The sequence below is a fragment of the Lathyrus oleraceus genome, chromosome 4, assembly GCF_024323335.1.
Source record: "Lathyrus oleraceus cultivar Zhongwan6 chromosome 4, CAAS_Psat_ZW6_1.0, whole genome shotgun sequence".
Classification (NCBI taxonomy): Eukaryota; Viridiplantae; Streptophyta; class Magnoliopsida; order Fabales; family Fabaceae; genus Lathyrus; species Lathyrus oleraceus.
Genome location: NC_066582.1, coordinates 484,305,113 through 484,323,837, shown reverse-complemented (window position 1 = coordinate 484,323,837; position 18,725 = coordinate 484,305,113). Strand labels below are relative to the sequence as shown.

Below are 18,725 nucleotides of genomic sequence, written 5' to 3'. Positions count from 1 at the left end.
CCAGTGAAAAGGTACACCGGAGACAATCCTTACCCGATATACAGATGTCACAGTTTTTATTTTTTAAAAATTCGAGGACTTCCCACAACTGTGTTGTTGTTTGGCCTAAGTATTGTGAAATTGTTAACCCATTTTGTATCAAATCAATTCTCCAGATCCTGCTTTGGTCTTTATTCCACTTTTGATGCACTGTTTGTGTTGACGAAGCACCAATAATGTTAATGATGGCTTTGGTGGCCTGGTTCATTGTACTGTTGGAGGCTTTTAGTCACTACTCCAACTAGTGTGCATTTTGACATTGATCATGAGCGGGTTCTTTATATGCCTTGCTCTAAGGCCATGTCACGACTTATGGCGGGTTCTTTATATGCCTTGCTCTAAGGCCGTGTCACGACTTATGGCTTGGTGATAGAGGGAATAGGCTGCATTTTGAGTTAAATATTGTCAAGATTGAGTTTGACCCGCTAAAAAATAGATTGTGTCAGAATGAGTTTGATCAGCTAAAAAGTTTAAGGGGTTGCTTTTCCCACGTTAAGCATTGCCTCGCACCCTAGTGAAAAATTCAATTAAAAATTTGAGAGGTTGCTTTTCCCACGTTAAGCATTGCCTCTCACCCTAGTGAAAAATTAAAATTACTTATAGAATTCAAAAATGCACTTTCGAACGCATTCTCTTCATACACAACTCATTCATTTTTGAGTGAAGTCCTAAGAGTATAAAAAAATTAATACGAAAATGCATCTTTGTATACCTTACGAAGATGCATCTCCGGACGTGTTTTTAATCAAAAGCGCTTCAGATCCTTCTCCTTTCTCCTTTTTCTTTTACTCTTTCAACTCATAAACTCTCAAACTCTCTGTACTTAAGTCCGAGTTTCTACCACCAACATTCAATCAATCAAAGAGTTCACAATCAAACTCACATTTGGTAAGTTTTTAATTTTTCTATAATTTTTTGATTTCTCTATACATTCGTAGAAATTAAGCATTAGGTTATGTAATAGGTAGTTTAGATAATTTATTTAACTGATCAATGTGTTTGACATGTAGTTTAAATTATGAATGCATTTTTTTTTGGATGTTATATTCAAATGTACTTCGGCCATTTTCGTGCTTCTCTGAGATGTAGAACAATATAGAAATGCACTTCCGAATATGTTCAATGTTATGATTATCTAAAATTTGGAAATCCATTTTCGTATTTAGCCTGTCTGCATTATTTGGCGTTATTTTCATTGTGTTTCATCCGTATAATGCTTGTGTGGTTTAATTATAGGCATTATGACTGATAGCCAAGCTAAATTAAGACACAACGGAGTTGCGCAACATGCATCGGTTCAGAGGGAAAGAGGCTGAGCCTTGCAGGCATTGGTCGAACCATGCTGCCAGACTTGTGTGGGATGTAGAGGAAAATTCAACTGTATTCATCTTTTGAAATACATTTGTTATAATATTCGAAGTTTCTGATGATGATTTATTTTTCTGTAGGATCGTACTGCTTAAAAATGTATCAACCATGGTCGGAAGATTGTGAGTCTACCACAAGTCAATGATTTCAGGATGTGCTCTAACTATCTGGGATGCGAGACCTATGCAAGACCTAGTATATAAATTTTGAGATGGTGCCGTTTCAAAGTGAGAGGTGGAGTTTCTCTCATGAAAAATTTACGAAAACAGAAAAACACATGGCCATAAATAATGCTAGGTGATATACGTAGACGAAGAACTATTAAAGAATGTGTGTGTAAGGTAACATCGATATAATCACAAGGGATAACAGTTCAAAGAATAACTACCTAACATTTCGATTAAACTTTGCGTTATCTTTACTAAGAATAAGTTCAAATCGAAAGATACTAAACTGTATTAACATTCTTTTCCTCTTTTTTTCTGGAATTGATTTTGTCATTATTCGAGAGATTGTTGTAAATTATTAACAATTAATAATCTTGAGTGTGTTCAAGAATAACAAGCAAATATGCAAGTGAAAAATAATTTTTTAATTCAGAAATAGACAACACTTGTCAATTATTGTAGTAGATAATTTGTATTTTGAATTCAGAAATAGACAACACTTTCGTGAAGTGTTGCAGAATGCGAAATAATACAGTCTTTGAAAACTGTTGTTGTAGGCGAAACAATGTAACATTTAGTAAAATTGATGTTATTTACGAAACAATGCAATATTTGGTAAAAATGTTGTTGTAGGTGAAACAATGCAACATTTAGTAAAAATGTTGCTGTTGGCAAAACAGTGCAACATTTGGTAAAAGTGTTGCTTAAAATATGTGTTTCATTAAGGGTCGCAACCTTGTGAAACAACACTACTTTGGCCTATAAATTGTGCATTCTGGAGTCATAAAAATACAACGTAAAAACCCTATCCTCTTCACACAAAATTTTAGATTTCATTTATTAGAAGCTTAGTACAATTAGTCTTACAAGAAACAAAAAAACCCTATGTTGTTTAACGACTTTTCCTAACACCATTCAACGACTTTATATTTATGACTCCCCCTAAATATGAGAAACTCTCTCACTTTCTCTCAATCGCTAAATCCTAATGATTGGTGATTCACCCAATTATCAATGTTGAATATTACAACTCAACTAGACAAACCTTCTATGCCAAGTTACTGAAATATAGAGGCGTGCATAAAGATTTTGAATATACAATTCAACTAGACAAACTTTTTATGCCAATTTACTGAAACATAGAGGTATACATAAAATAACAAAGACTCTTGTAAAGCCTAGCACTCTAAAATATTCAATGTGAATGTTTGCCTTCCAATATAGGTTTTAGCTCCTTATATAACATAATAACTATGTACTTTTCTCCTTGGATAATAACTTTAATTTTGTCCAAAATTAATGCATAATCTGTGGGATATTATCTATTCCATAAATCTCTCAAACAAGATATGATTTGTTTCAATTAAAATTAAAATTAAAATCTTTATTTAAATCTGAATCAATCTTCGTTCAACTGTCAAACAAATCACCTAATCATATTGCTAATCCATTTATCAATAAAATCTAATCCAATCTTCGACCAAAAAAATTCCAAAACATAGCGGCAAGATCTGTTGCACAAGGCCCAAATGTCGCACCCACATGCTATGACATCGCATCCAGTATATGCCCCTTCTGCACCTCCATACAACTTAAACAAGTTAGATTAATCTTTAACACTTTGAGCACTTCTACATTGTTGTTGTTTTACAAAATGCAGCCAATCCAAATGGAACAACAACCTCCCTTTTTGACAAATTGTGGCAAAACAACTCCTCAAGATATAACACTTATTCATACCAGAACAAGTGACAGTCTTTAGAGCATACAATCATCAACAATCTTCCAAATATCAGAGATAAGCTTAACAATGGAAAATTAGTAGCATTTATCACAAATGCCACACAAACAATGCTCTAGAATCAATCAGACAAACATGCTCCTTCATAACTTAGTCATGCATGACACTTAGTCAACTCATAGTTAGTAGCATACAATCCTACTAACTAACAATTATCAACATGCAATAATTAACATACTTAATCATTAACATACTTTGTTGTCATTCATGCACATGTTAATATGTTAGTACATACACAACCAAAACATGAATAGAACAACCAGAACAATATCCAGAGATGTAGAGAGTATGCGAGAGATATTGATCTGATCTCCTTGCATATTTCCCAATCTTTGACTGCTATAGACTCTTCAATATGCACAATCCAAGTGAACTTCTTAATTTTTTAAAGCAGAAAACATCCAATGGCTTGGTGAAAACATCCTCCAGTTGTTTGTCAGTGGCTATGTGCTATATATTGACCATTTTATCTTCCATAATATCCCTAATGAAATGATGAAGAATTTCAATGTACTTGGTTATATGATGTGTTGAACAAGATTTTTTTTAAATATTGATAGCATTTAAGTTGTCACAGAACCATGTCATGACGTCTTGTTCGAAATTGTACTCCTTTCAACATTTGTTTCATTCAGAGTAATTATCTGTAACTGCTTCCAACAACAATGTACTCAACTTTAGTAGTAGATAATAAAACACAATTTTACTTCTTGCTTAACCAAGAAATCAAATTGTTAAAAATAAAGAAACATCCCCCTGATGTACTTTTTCTGTCATAAGCACTTCGAGCCCAATCTGCATCACAATACCCTACAAGTATGAGATTTATATCATGAGAGTACAAGAGACCATAGTCATATGTCCCATTTATGTACTTCAAAATTCTTTTCACCTGAGTAAGATGACTAGCCTTAAGATTGACTTGGTACCTAGCACATACACCTACAACAAATGTGATATCAAACATGCTAGTTGTGAGATATAGCAAATTTCCTATCATACTTTTGTAGAGACTTTGATCAACATCATCTCCATTTTCATCCCTAGAAAGCTTCAAGTGAGTTACAACATGAGTTCTCTTATGGATTGCATTGTCAAGACCAAACTGCTTCACTATGCTCTTAGCATACTTTCTTTGAGACATGAAAATATTTTCTTCCATTTTATTCACTTGAAGACCAAGAAAGTAAGTGAGTTCTCCTACTAGGCTCATCTCAAACTTAGATTGCATTTGTTGAACAAAATGTTGCACCGTCCTGTCAGACATCCCACCAAAAACTATGTCATCCACATAAATTTGGGCTATCATAAGCTTCCCTCAAACATTCTTCACTGATAGAGTTTTGTCTATTCCTCTTATATTGTATCCATTATTGACCAGGAATTCAGGTAATCTTTCATACCATGCCATTTGAGATTTTTCAAACCGTAGAGAGCTTTCTTCAATTTGAAAATATGATATGGAGAGTTTGGATTAGTGAACCCCTTATGTTGCCCCACATAAACCTCTTTATTGAGATACCCGTTTAGAAATGTACTTTTAACATCCATTTGATAGTTTGAATTTCAGAATGCATGAAATTCCTAGCAATAGTCTAATGGATTCCAGTTTGGCTATTGGGGAAAATGTATCATCAAAGTCCACTCCTTTTATTTGAGTGTACCCTTGAGCAACTAACCTTACCTTATTCCTTGTCACATTACCACTTTCATCAAATTTGTTCTTGTAGATCCAATTGGTACCAATGAAGTTCACATCTTCAGTTCTAGGAACTAGCTCCCAAACCTTGTTCATTTCAAACTGGCAAAGTTCTTCTTGCATAGCATTGATCCAATTTTCACCAGTCAATGCTTCCCTGACATTCTTGGACTTAATCTTAGAGATAAAGCATGATTTGAAAATACTTTCTCTGAATCTTGTTATAACTCCTTTGTTTATATTTCCTATGATATTCTCTATAGGATGATCCTTCTAATCCTTGATTGATGTTCCCTTGATGGTTTGAATATCATCAAAATTTGTGATCTCAGGCATGTCAGATTCTTTGGGTGTCACATTTTCTGGGACATCAGTTTGAGGAGGAACCTCATCTTATTTTTATTCCTTTTTTTGAAGATTGTCATCAATGACCACATTTATGGACTTCGTAATAATATTTTTGCATTTGTTAAACACTCTATAAGTTATGCTGTTTGTAAAGTATCCAAGGAAGATTCCTTCATCACTCTTAGGATCCATCTTTCTTATTTGATCCCGATCTATCAAGATGTAACACGTGCTCCCAAAGACATGGAAATACTTGACATTTGACTTTCTCCCTTTCCACAACTCATATTAAGTTTCTTTAGTTCTACACCTGATGATCACTCTATTATGTATGTGGCAGGTTATGTTCATTGCTTCAACTCAGAAATAGTAAGGAAGTTTCTTGTCATGTAACATAACTATGGCTGATTATTGAAGAGTTATATTCTTCCTTTCCACCACCCCATTTTGCTGCGAAGTGATAGGAGTTGACGATTCATGACATATACCTTATGAAACGCAGTACTCGAGAACTTAGATTTTTCAAACTTCGTACCATGGTGATAAGGGCCAAATTGTGTATATAATGAAGAGTATTTTATGGCCCTTTTCACTTGGTTTCATTGGAATTTCATGGCGAAACCTTAACTTTAGTGTAGATATTTGTTTTTTATTTTTATCATGTAAATGTGGTATAGTTTGATCACATTCATTTCATTTTGTAGGTTTCCTTGCATAGTTGAACCATTGGGAACTTAAAAGGAAAAAGAAAAGCTTCAAGATGCATTTTTGATGGAAGTCAAGAATTTCAATTTGGGATCAGTGCGGTCAAAGCACGCTTAGAGGTGGCCAGATAGGAGGTTGCATGCTCAGCACGGTTAAAGCGTGCTTAGAAGGGGCCAGGAAAGAGGTTGCACGCTCATTGCGGCGCTCAACGTGGTTTGATCATTTTTGTCATGTAGTCGCGCTAAGCGCGCTCTGATGGGGATTATCGCGGTTTTCTTTTTCAACCTAGTATTTATACTTTTTACTCCATAATTTTAGAAAATAATACCCATTTTGAGATAAAAACACACCAAAAATATCAAAGGAACTCATAATCAATTCTTTGGAGCATCAATCTTCAACTTTTCGACATTGATGCTTGTGAATCTCTTCATCTCTCTTATGAAGCAAGCTACCATGTTGTGTATCTAAGCCCCCTTTTGTTAAGATTAAATGTAATTAGTCTAAATAGTATGTATTTATTTTGATCCTTTGTATGTGAACTAGTTAATGATCAATATAGATGATTATCTTTGCTTTTATGTATATTTGTGGTTTGAATCATTATTGAGAAATATCTTTTAAGTCTTGACCTAAGTTTTCATCTATCAAAGATAAAAGTATAGATATAGATTTGGAGTTTGATATTCACTTGTATCAAGTTTTAATGTTATTGTATTGGTTAATAGGCTAAGAGATCGTCGATTAAACAATACGGTAAAAACGGCAACACCAGTTAGACATAAGCAGTGTTGATGAGTGATACATGATTGTATTGGTTATTAATGAAGTTCACACACTAGATTAATTGAATACATATGAAATAGGTTAATGAACTCTAATCATGACATGATTTTTGAACCGTTAAAGTCCTAATCTTTTACCATTATTACAAATTCTAGTGAATGTTTCTTTCCACAATAGAAAACCCTTTGAAACCCTTACTTAAAACATTGTTAACTATAGAACGATGGTGATATCACACTAATCCCAGTGGAAAAGATATAAAATACTTACCCACCGAAAACTATTTCAATAAAATGGCATCTTTGTCGGGGATTAGCGTTAAGATATTGCAAGCATATCAATAATTTGTATTGTTTTAGGTCATTTTGCATCATTATAAACTATTCTATTTATTATCTCTCGTGTTTGTTAATTTGCATGGTTAGTGTTTCAGAACTCTGTTTATGCGGGGAAAGTTACCAAAAGTTCAACTTCTTTTTGATCCCGAGATTGAAAGAATATCTCAGAAGCTCAATGGCAAAACCAGAAAGAGAAAGCAACTAGCTAAACAAAGAAACCAACGCGAAGGTACTACAACTTCTACTCATTCAATAACTCTTATTGGTGAAGAAGCTATCGCGGAAGAAGTAATCATAAGAGGACCTTGTGTCAATAGCCCAAGAAGAAATGCTCATGTTGTTCGACCTGCGTAAAATGCAAGAAATCATGAGATGAAGACCAGATTGCTCCAAATCTTATATGCGAATCCTTTTACCGGTATTGACCATGAAGATCCATATACTCATTTCAACAAATTCTATGAGATTGTCGGCATACTTGGTGCTCTAGAAGCTGAAGAGGAACAAGTGTTCATGAGATTGTTTCCTCATTCTTTGATCGGAAAAGCGAAAGAGTGGAATCTTGATCATCCAACTCAAACAATGACAAATTGGAATATGCTAGAGGAGAAATTTCTTGATAGAATCTTTCTAAACAACATATTTATGGAGGCCAAGACTTCAATTGCGGCATTTTCTCAAGGTTCAAGCGAATCCCTTAAGGAAGCATGGGAGCGATACAAGTCAATGCTAAGAAAATGTCCCAACCGTGGTTTTGATGAACTTACTCAAATCCGTATCTTTTGAAATGGACTTCAACCACAACCAAAACTTTTTTTGGATGCAATTGAGGATGGATATTTGATGTCTAAGAATGAATAAGATGCAATAGGCGTTATTGATCGAATGGCACTAAATGATCACCAAGGGCAACACAATAGAGGGCCTACATAAAAGAAAGCTAAAATTGTTGAATTGGGGACAAATGATGCAATTTTGGCGCAAAAAAGTTATTATATCAATAAGTGGAAGAACTTATAAAGAAAATATCAAAGCTTCCACAACAAATCAAAGAGATGCACGAGCTTCATATCAAACATCAACAAGTTGCTTCTTGTGAATTGTGTAATGGAGATCATCCTACCAGTTATTGTCATCTGATTAATGAAGAGGTGAATTATATGAGAGATCAAAATCAATACCAATAAAGGCAAACACCGTATCAAAATAACTCCTATTATCAACAAAGAGGAAAAAATATACAATATGACCAAGGGCAGAGACAAGAAGGAGGACCATCCAATAGACAGAATCCTTATCAGAATTTTAATCAGAATCCTCAATCCCAAGAAAGATCTTCTAAGATCGAGGACACTTTGAATCAATTCATGCAGATGTCTATGGAAAATCAAAAGAGCAATGAGGTGGCCATTAAGAATCTTAAAACTCAAGTAAGTCAATTAACTAAGCAATTAGCTGATCAACAAAAAGGAACATTTTCTGCAAATACTCAAGATAATCCGAAAGAGCATTGTAAGTCCATTCTAGCTCGTAGTGGTAGAAAAAGTGGAAAAGGCATTGGTGACGATGTTGAGAATGAGGAAGTTGTGGTATAAACAGAAGAAGAAAAAGATGAGGTTGAAGTAGAAAAAAAATAAAGAGGGAGAATTAGTTGAAAATGAGAAACTTGAAAAAGAAGAGTTAGAAAAGAAAAAGGGAGAGGAAAAGAAGAAAATTCAAAAGGAGAAGTAAAAAATGAAGAGTATTCCGGTACAACACCTACCTTATCCACATACTCCTTCCAAGAAAGACAATGCAAGGTGTCATACCCCAATTTTGTCCGGACATTCTTAATTTTTCATAAGTTCGATTTCATTTTCAGTTTGCATTAGTTGTACAACATAACATCCGTTTCATCTCAAATAATGCCTAAAATATCAGTCGAAATAAATTCTTGAATATACAGTCAAATTGGTTAAATCATTCCTCAAGTACATGCAAAATCAGCGGGTAAAAAGTTTTGAAATTAAACTTGCAAACATCAGTTTTATTAGCCTACAGTCTGCGTAGCTTAATCTGGTATGCTCGTTATATTTTTCGACGACTTCTTCAGCTGCATTTTAATCCGTCTAAAGCTTTTAACCGATGAAAATTTATTTCAAAATAAAAAGAAACGCTGTATTTTTTCAATAAGTATATTTCATGTTGATCATTTTAGTGCATCCGATTTAATTTTTCGAGCAAATTTTCGCCTGACTTTTATTCATTTTTGGTGGTTTTATTTTTGTTCTTTTGTCAAAATGTTCGAATTGAATAAATAGAAATTTCCATGTCTTCATTCTATTTTTATCACATTCACTTTAGAAATTGTAAATTCTATTTGATTTAATTGATTTAAATTATTTTAAACCAATTAAATCATTTAGAAAAGGTAATTTTGACATCTTTAAAATTAGTTGCCATTTCTGTTTCTTTGATTTAATCTCGATAATCGAGATTAATCAAAGGTCTATAATAAACTATCCATGTGAGTGTCTCTTTACCAATCATAAACAATCAAATTAATAATAATATGAATTAAAAAAAATCTTAAAACTCTCTCTCCAATCCAAGAGATCCTCCGGTCACATAAAAACAAAAGAAAAGCGAAAGTCCGCCAGCTGTCCGTGGAGGACCACTCAATATCACCTCACAAACCCTCCCTCTCACAAAGGAAGAAAAAAGAAAAGAAAAAGGACCCACCACTAAAAAATGTCTCTCTCCTTGCTCATGAATAAAGGAATTGAAAAAAGATTCTCTCTCCACTCATAATCTGGCTCTCAGTAAACAACTTCAAGTTACAGTCTTTTCACCTAATCTCTACCCGTGTGACTTCTATCTAAGAACTCTTAGATATGAGACCCTACTCACTCCCCCTCAATCGCAGCAGTGATATAAAAAAAATATTACAAAGAAAGAAGACACTCTTCAAGGACACATACTTGTTCTTGCTTAAAAGCTTCAACCAAGTAAACAAACACTCGTGCTTCAAAGCTTAAAGTGGACAAATTACAACATAAAAGTCAGTCTAATTCAAACATCAATAAGATGAATGAATGACTCACAATACACAAGCTCACACAAGGCTAAAACCCTAAAACTCTCTCTTTATCATTCGTCTCTTGTCTGTTTAAACCAGGTTTTACATGGCCATTAAATAAAGGCTTTTGAGTGGGCTTGGGTAGCACAAAACCCTAATTCTATTTTCCTTACGTATCTTCTAATAAACAACAGCTAATCATCCCTTATTGGAAAATAAAACAATATGGTTTTAAATCAAATTACTCCTTGATTAATGCATTCAATCTTCACATAATCACACACAACTTTACATGAAAAGCGCAATATTAAGATACATAACATTCAGACTGAATGTTCCGTATACACATGTCTTAACATCGGATCTGACATCTTAGCTAAATCCTGCACAACCATATTTAAACATCCTGTAGGAAGCTGATATCACATGTCAAGACAACATGCGTGACAACTTGTGATAACACTAAGTTTTACCAAAATTGATGCCAACACAAAGAACCAACACATTTTAGTGTATCCGATTTAATTTTTTAAGCAAATTTTCGCCCGATTTTTATTCATTTTTGGTCATTTTATTTTTGTTCTTTTTTCAAAATGTTTGAATTGAATAAATAGAAATTTCCATGTCTTCATTATATTTTTATCACATTCACTTTAGAAATTGTAAATTCTATTTGATTTAATTGATTTAAATTATTTTAAACCAATTAAATCATTTAGAAAAGGTAATTTTGACATCTTTAAAATTAGTTGCCATTTGTGTCTCTTTAATTTAATCTCGATCGTTAAATCGAGATTAATCAAGGGTCTATAATAAACTATCCATATGAGTGTCTCTTTACCAATCATAAACAATCAAATTAATAATAATATGAATTAAAAAAAAATCTTAAAACTCTCTCTCCAATCCAAGAGATCCTCCAACGGTCACATAAAAACAAAAGAAAAGAGAAAGTCCGCCAGCTGTCCGTGGAGGACCGCTCAATATCACCTCACAAACCCTCACTCTCACAAAGGACGAAAAAAGAAAATAAAAAGGACCTACCACTAAAAAACGTCTCTCTCTCTGCTCATGAATAAAGGAATTGAAAAAAGATCCTCTCTCCACTCATAATCTGGCTCAGTTGGAAAAAACAAAAATAAAGAAGAAAAAAAGATGAACTACTGTTCATCTTCCTAAACAACCAAAACTTTCGCCGCTCTCGCACCACCGCCGGAAGCTGCATTACTCCCACCCTATTCAAATCATCTTCGTACACCTCAAACACAACCATATCTTCTTTCCGTGGAAACCCACTCGACCTCATCCGCCGCCGGAAATCTCCACTACATCCTCCGTCCATAGCCGCGAGCCACTAAACCATTTCTTCTTCGAACTACCCTTCAGCTACCGTTATCTTTCCACCGAAATCCTTCCATCACCGACACACCGTGACCTCCAGATTCCGCCGGAGCAACAATAACAGAACCCGATGAGACACCTTTACTCCACCGCGTTTCAAATCAAGCTTATGAAGTGATCAGTTAATAGACGAAACACCCCTGCTGATTTGATATTGTTTGTGTGTTTTTATTGTGATGATAATATGCTCTTGATTACTTTATAATTATGTGTTAATTTAGTTGTTGAAATTTGTTTCATATTTCCTTTGCAATGATTTATGGTTACGTGATTATCAAATCAATTTTGGTTGACAAATAGGTTTTGTGGTTATATACTCAGCTACTGTTGTTCCTCATATGTTGTCATGAATGTGTTATTTTATTGATTGGTATTAAGTCTGTGTAAATTGCATGGTTTATGTGGATATTTGTTTTATTTTATTATGTCAATTGGTGATTGAATACTGGTGTATGTTGGGATTTTGTAGTAGTTAATTTTGTTTTGTTTTTTTTTATTCCATAGTATTTGTCTTGATTTAAGTGTTGCACCGATTTTTCATCACTACAAATAAACTTGTAAACATGGTACATTATTGGGTTGCTGTTGTAAATTCGGTTCACTTGCATTTTTTTAATGATGAGGTTTAAAGTTTGTTTTCATGGAAGAATTGAGAAGAGATTTTGTTTTCTTATAAAATGCAGAATAAGGAGATATTGATAGAAGGAGGGAGGGGCTTTGTTTATGTTCATAGGGGTTGGAGTAGTTTCTACTTAATTTGAAAATGCAGAGTGATGCGAGAGTAAGAGTTGGCATCCATTTTTTTCCTTCTTTCCTTTTTTTGAATTTTGGATCTTGGTTTTATTATTATTTCTTATTTTAATTTCTAATTTTTATAATTTTTGTATAAATCATGTATTGGGCTTTTATGTGTGCTAGGCTCATTAACCGTTTTTTCTTACACCTCCCATACTTTGTAAATAATTCTTAAACTATGTAAATAAAGTTTGTGTTGCTACTATTTAATTTAATTTTGAATCGGATTTTATCCATGGGTTCGGAAATTTTATGCCGTTACACCGTTAAATTTTTCACACATTAATATGATATTTTTCGCCGTGTTTCGGTCCTCACATACGACACTTCGATTCTGTTGTCTCGATGTACAAACCGGCTATGAGCACATTGAGACTAATTCAATCCGATCATCTTTTAAATCAACATTGTTACTTATTCCATTTTCATTCAAATTAAATTAATTAATTAAATTTTGTTTAATTAGTTAATTTAGATTGATTAATTTTAATTAACTTAATTATATGATTTAATTAAATAATATTGATAATTAATCTTAATTTATCAATTTAATCGAATTTTAATCGATTAATTTTGATAATTAAAGGTTGATCGATTTCCTCCACTATCATTTCATAATACAAACTTGATTTCATCATCAATTCAAAACCATGAGAAACAACGAAAGTCACACAATTTTCGGTTCAATGTCGAACCCATTTTCAAATACCTTTGTGAGTCGATTGCTTTTAGCATCGCCATCAACCTCACATAGCTTACTCTTGGCATTTCTTACAATGAGACCTATTCGATTTTAATTAATCGAGTAGATGATTGATTCACTAAATAAAATCCAATTTATTCACAAAACACAAATTTAAAACCTCGATCGAATATCGAGTATTTTATTCAAGTTAAATTAAAATACCTAATCACGGTTAAACACCATTTCATTCGGAAATGAAAGGGGAGATGGTTTTGAGTTTTCAACTCCTCTCATCGATTATTTGAATACGAGTTCTCTTACTCGGTTAGTCAGATAATCGTCATTTCTAACTCTCCTAAGCACAATCAAAACGAATCATTCTGTTAATAACGAAATGAAAAGGGAGGTGGTTTTAAGCCTTTAACTCCTCTCTTCAATTGGTTGAATACGAGTTCTCTTACTCGGTTAGTCGAACAATTGTCATTTTCCCACAAAATTATAACTTAATCAAATCATTTTCACAATAAACAATACGAAAAGGTAGATGGTCTCGAGGCTTCGATTCCTCTCCTCAAAAGCTTGGATATGAGTTGTCTTACTCAGCCATTCAAGTACTTGTCGTTTATTCTAAAATACATCAACCATACATAAACCTATTTTCATAATTACTCAGATGAAAAAGAAAGTGGTCGAAAGTCTTCTATTCCATTTTCCGCTTATTAGGATACAAGTTGTCTTACTCGACTATCCAAGTAATCGTCATTCAACAAAAATATCTCAACACATTAAATCTCTTTCTCGCCCCCGTGCGATCGAAACCAATCAAACAAAACCCCCGTGTGACCAAAACTCTTTTCGGAAAGAACACTATTAATCCTTTCTAACGCGTACAACAAACTAGTGCTTAAGCCTCCGCCGAGAGTAGACAAGCCAATGTTTAGCCTTTAGAACACGATCTAAACAACTGTTCGGTAAAAGACACCAACCAAACGTAGTTCCCCGAACTACAAATGCTCTAACTTCCTTATTGCATCATGATGATACATAGGCACGAGATTGCGAGATCTTGGCAAGCACACTAATAAAAAACCTCCCTTTTCCCCCTTCTGAGGTTTCCATCCATCTTTTTTCAATATTTTTATCACTCGAAGAGAACAAACAACATAAGCTAACATTCAAATCGTAAATTAGACTAAAAGGTTCCCGTTGAGTACAACAGACGTGACGAGTGCTAATACCTTCCCCTTGCGTAATCGACTCCCGAACCCGAATATGGTTGCGATGACCATTAGTTTATTTTCTAAAGGTTTTATCTATATTTTACTATTCCTTCATTGGGATAAATAAAGTTCGGTGGCAACTCTGTTCGAACTAATTTTTTCCGCGACCATCGCGAGGAATCGTATTTTTCGAGATGCGACAGATGACGACTCTGCTGGGAATTCAGTGGCTCCAAGCTAGAGAGAGTCAAGCCTAATTTAGTTCAAATTGCTACGAATGTTAAAATATTGTTCTTCTTCATTGTGTGCTTCTTTATATCTTGATGTATTATTTATGCTGTGTGACTTATTCTGCTATTATATTTGGTGGTCTATGGTGCTTGATACATGTTGTGAGATAAGCTCAGTACCCGAGCTTTGAGAAGAACTTAGAACCTGAAGTTGTGTAGTATTGAACCAAGGGGTATACACCTTGTTGGGATAATACGAAGACTCCACCTAGAGTAGATCTATTCGGAATTTCCATCAGAATATGGCTAGCCCACTATTGCGAGGAAACTTTGAACATGATCCGTGACTCTAGGAACCTCGTCTTAAATTAAAGTCCATCTTCTTGACTGGCGATTGTGTAGTATTGAACCGAGGGGTCTACATCCCGTTCGAACAATACGAAGATACCACTTAGAGTCGATTGATTCAGAACTTTCATCATGACGTGGCTAGCCTATTATTGCGATGGGATGCTAAACACAATCCATGACTCTAAGTTCTGTCTTGGAAAGGAACAACCTTAGGAGCCATCCTTTGTGTGTGAGGTAGAGAACATAGAACCTCCGTATAGGGTGTACCATATGATATTCATGATATCCTGGATCCTAACTATACCTGAATTACATTTCCTTTGCATACCTAAATACAAAATTTCATGCATTCTCATCTCATCAGCATGAATTGCATATCATTTTCATAAACAAGAAAAACTCATCCCATCCTTTGTCCATAACCCGCAGTTAAATTCCTGACATTCGTATCGGACTTGAAGTAGCTCTGGAAAGATTATGGATCCATTGGAGCAAAGTCACATTGCTTTGAGAGGAGATGTTGACTCGATGAAAAACCAGATAGACCAGCTTGTGGAGGCTATGATAGCTTTAGCAAAGAGGGATGACAATATTCAGCAGACTACAGTTATCGAGAATGTCATTCCACCTCCAGTAAATGATCCTACCCAACCTCAGCCTGTGCAAACCCCAGTTGATAACTATGTTGTACAAGAACGTCATACTGTTCGAGACAGGGGTTCCTCATATCATGATGCTGTTGAGTATCACAGTTTTGCATTCTCTGGGCCAGATTCCAATGGGATAAGCCTGGTGGTTAATACTGAACGACCACAAGATGATGAGATTGCTGAAAGATGCCACGTGCTAGAGAAAAGACTCAAGGCCATAGAAGGACACGATACTATTGAACAAAGTGCCTTAGATATGTGTTTGGTACCTGGCCTAGTTATACCCCCAAAATTCAAAGTACCAAAATTTGAGAAGTACAAAGGGGATAGCTGTCCAAAGCACCATTTGGTGATGTTTTGTCGTAAAATGACCTCTCATTCCCACAATGATAATCTAATGATTCATTGTTTTCAGGACAGTTTGACTGGGGCATCATTGAGTTGGTACATGAAGTTAGAAAGGAGTCACATTTAGTCATGGTTGGACCTAGCTAACACCTTTTTGAAGCAGTACAAATACAATTTGGACATGGCTCCCGATCGCATGCAGCTGAGGGCCTTGTCTCAGGAAAACAACGAATCCTTTAGAGGGTATGCCCAAAGATGGAGAGAGTTAACGACTTACGTTGAGCCCCCACTCTTAGAGAAAGAATTGATGGAATTATTCAGGGATACCTTGCATAGTCCTTACTTCGAAAGGATGATTAGCAGTGCAGCATCAGACTTCGCTCACTTGGTGTCAATTGGAGAACGCATCGAGCATGGCCTTAAAAGTGGAAAAATCCAACACGCCTCGAATAGCCAGAGCATTGAGAGTGAATCCATTATCAATTCCCAAAAGGAAGAAGAGGCTGAAATTAATGTAATATGGGAAATCCCGCAAGCTCCATATCAGACACCATTCTCTCGACAGGACCAGTATCCTACAAATCAAGGATCTCTTCAGTATCAACGAAAAATTCCACCTCAACATCCATACAAACGGCAGAACACTCCACATCAACAGTGTCATCACGCCCGACAAAGGCCAAGAAAGCTAGAGAGACACATCGATCCGCTTCCAATGCCATACAGTCGAGTACTTCCATATTTGATTGAGAAATGACTGATAGTGCCAAATGAGCTAAAACCAGTAAGTCCTCCATATCCACCAGGCTTTGACGCTAATGCTCGATGTGACTTCCATGTTGGGGCACATGGGCATTCAATTGAAGACTGTAAGGTGCTCAAGAGTAAGGTATAAACTCTGCTTGATTCAAAGATGTTCTCATTTGCACCTCGAAGCTTGTAAATCAATAGTACTCCTTCACCTAGTTGTGCTGGTCCATCAGTCCATGTTATGGAAGAAATTTTTGAGAATAGGTCTGAAGATGATTATCATACTGGTCTCAATGAGAAGAACGACCTCCACTTTGAAGAAGGCTAGCCAAACAGCGAACCAAGCACGAAAGAGCTTCCTCTGCACTGGAAACCATTTGGCTATTTTTAGCATCTCATTTGTATTTTTCTTTGCATGTTAAAGTACTTATCTGCTGTCAAGTATTGTTGATTTCCTTCAATAGTAATATTAATGAAATTATCATGCATGTTTTGAACGAATCCTTTCGTGCTCACCCATTCACTTACCAAGTTATTGTTTTAGCAAGATTGAAGGGAGGATGACGAAAACAAAATACCCGTAATTATTGGCTGTATGCTTTCGGATAAAATCCTACTGATGATGGACACACATTGTTTCAAATTCCCAAACACTGGAGTAATAAGGAATTAATCCCTAGTCAACCACTTCGAGCCTAGAAGTAGGAGTTTCTTCCGGATTTGCAAACCCTTACGCTTAACCTGGGGTAGGGTAGTGTTCAGTTAATCTAACTACACATTCGAATTACAAGATGAAACATCTCATATGAGAATCAACTACATTCCGTTCTTCGCACACATCCTGAGTTTCGAAGGAACCTTGAAAAATCCCAAAGTTATGTCGGTTGTTCTTCAATGACCAATGACTTGGCAGTCATAATTTTCCAAAAAAAATCAAAGAAAGAGCCCGCTAAGTCGAACACCCAAAAAGGTGACTTAGGCAAAAAAAATTAGGGCAATCCCAATGGAATAAATCTTCAAAAAGAGGTCAAGGCAAAAGTTAGGGATCAAAACAAAAATCAAAAGAGGCAATGAAAACCGTCAACAAAACAAAATAAGATTCAGTGACCACCATACCTAAATCAAAGGGTCACCAACATCCATGAAGAGCAAAATAAGATGACTGCCATTTCAGGAGATCTTACACTGAGAAACTCTCTTAAAAGTTGAATGTGTATGTTGAATTAACTGAGCGTAGGATTGAAGATCATCATGAAGAAGGGGTGGGTTAAAACAAAATTTGAGCCTTACATCCTTGTTTCAAAAACCATGAACCAAGCCACGTTACAACCCTTAAAAGACCTAATTGATGCAGAGTTTATTCTGAAAGAATACTACAACAAGGTTGCGTAAATTGACTCCTAAATATTTGTTAATCACCTGTATTGGCGTCACATTCTCGTTGTATCTTTCGCACTAGATAAATCAACATAGTGTTTGAACTAACGGTTCATTCATCACACACTATCACATCATCCCAATAATTGATTTTTCAAAACTTGAATGAGTATCGCATTAAAATAACCATTTATGAATGAACAGTTTTAACTGCAAGTCAGTACTTGACATCAAGAAAATTCCAACAATAAGGAACAATCAGAGGAACTTGATCATTCATCAATGTTGACCCAAATCAAGAACACCTCTTAAACCTATGGATTAGGGGAATGGCATCTAATGACTATGACATGGTCAGTCAAAAGACAAATCTTCAAGCATCAGTTGATCAAAGAGGCAAACCATTTCAAAATATTCAGTCCATCTGGGGCCAGCCTTTCAAAAGCTTAACCTGGGGAAAACTACTGAAAAACTCATACACTCGGGAAAATTTGATTCAGGCCATGGTATAATCGTTCCCATGATTTCCTTTCAAAGGTGAATTCCTTCAAAGTCCCTACATGCTATGGAAGACAAGTTACAAAAGAGCCTTGGGGCAGAGCAAAATCA

General features: G+C 35.1%; 1 protein-coding gene and 1 long non-coding RNA gene across 2 annotated transcripts; one reads left to right on the top strand and one right to left on the bottom strand.

Annotated features, from left to right (window-relative positions):
• Positions 1–4,078: 4,078 nt before the first annotated feature.
• LOC127138112 (uncharacterized mitochondrial protein AtMg00810-like) lies at positions 4,079–5,197 on the bottom strand. The gene is made up of 2 exons (XM_051064513.1): positions 5,055–5,197; positions 4,079–4,631 (listed from the first exon to the last, which is right to left on the bottom strand). The coding sequence occupies exons 1-2, from the start codon at positions 5,195–5,197 to the stop codon at positions 4,079–4,081; spliced, it is 696 nt and encodes a 231-aa protein (XP_050920470.1).
• A 6,097-nt stretch (positions 5,198–11,294) lies between these two features.
• Positions 11,295–12,720, top strand: LOC127076424 (uncharacterized). Its single transcript, XR_007786815.1, has 2 exons — positions 11,295–11,831; positions 12,394–12,720. It is a non-coding gene; the product is annotated as an uncharacterized LOC127076424 (long non-coding RNA).
• Positions 12,721–18,725: the final 6,005 nt, after the last annotated feature.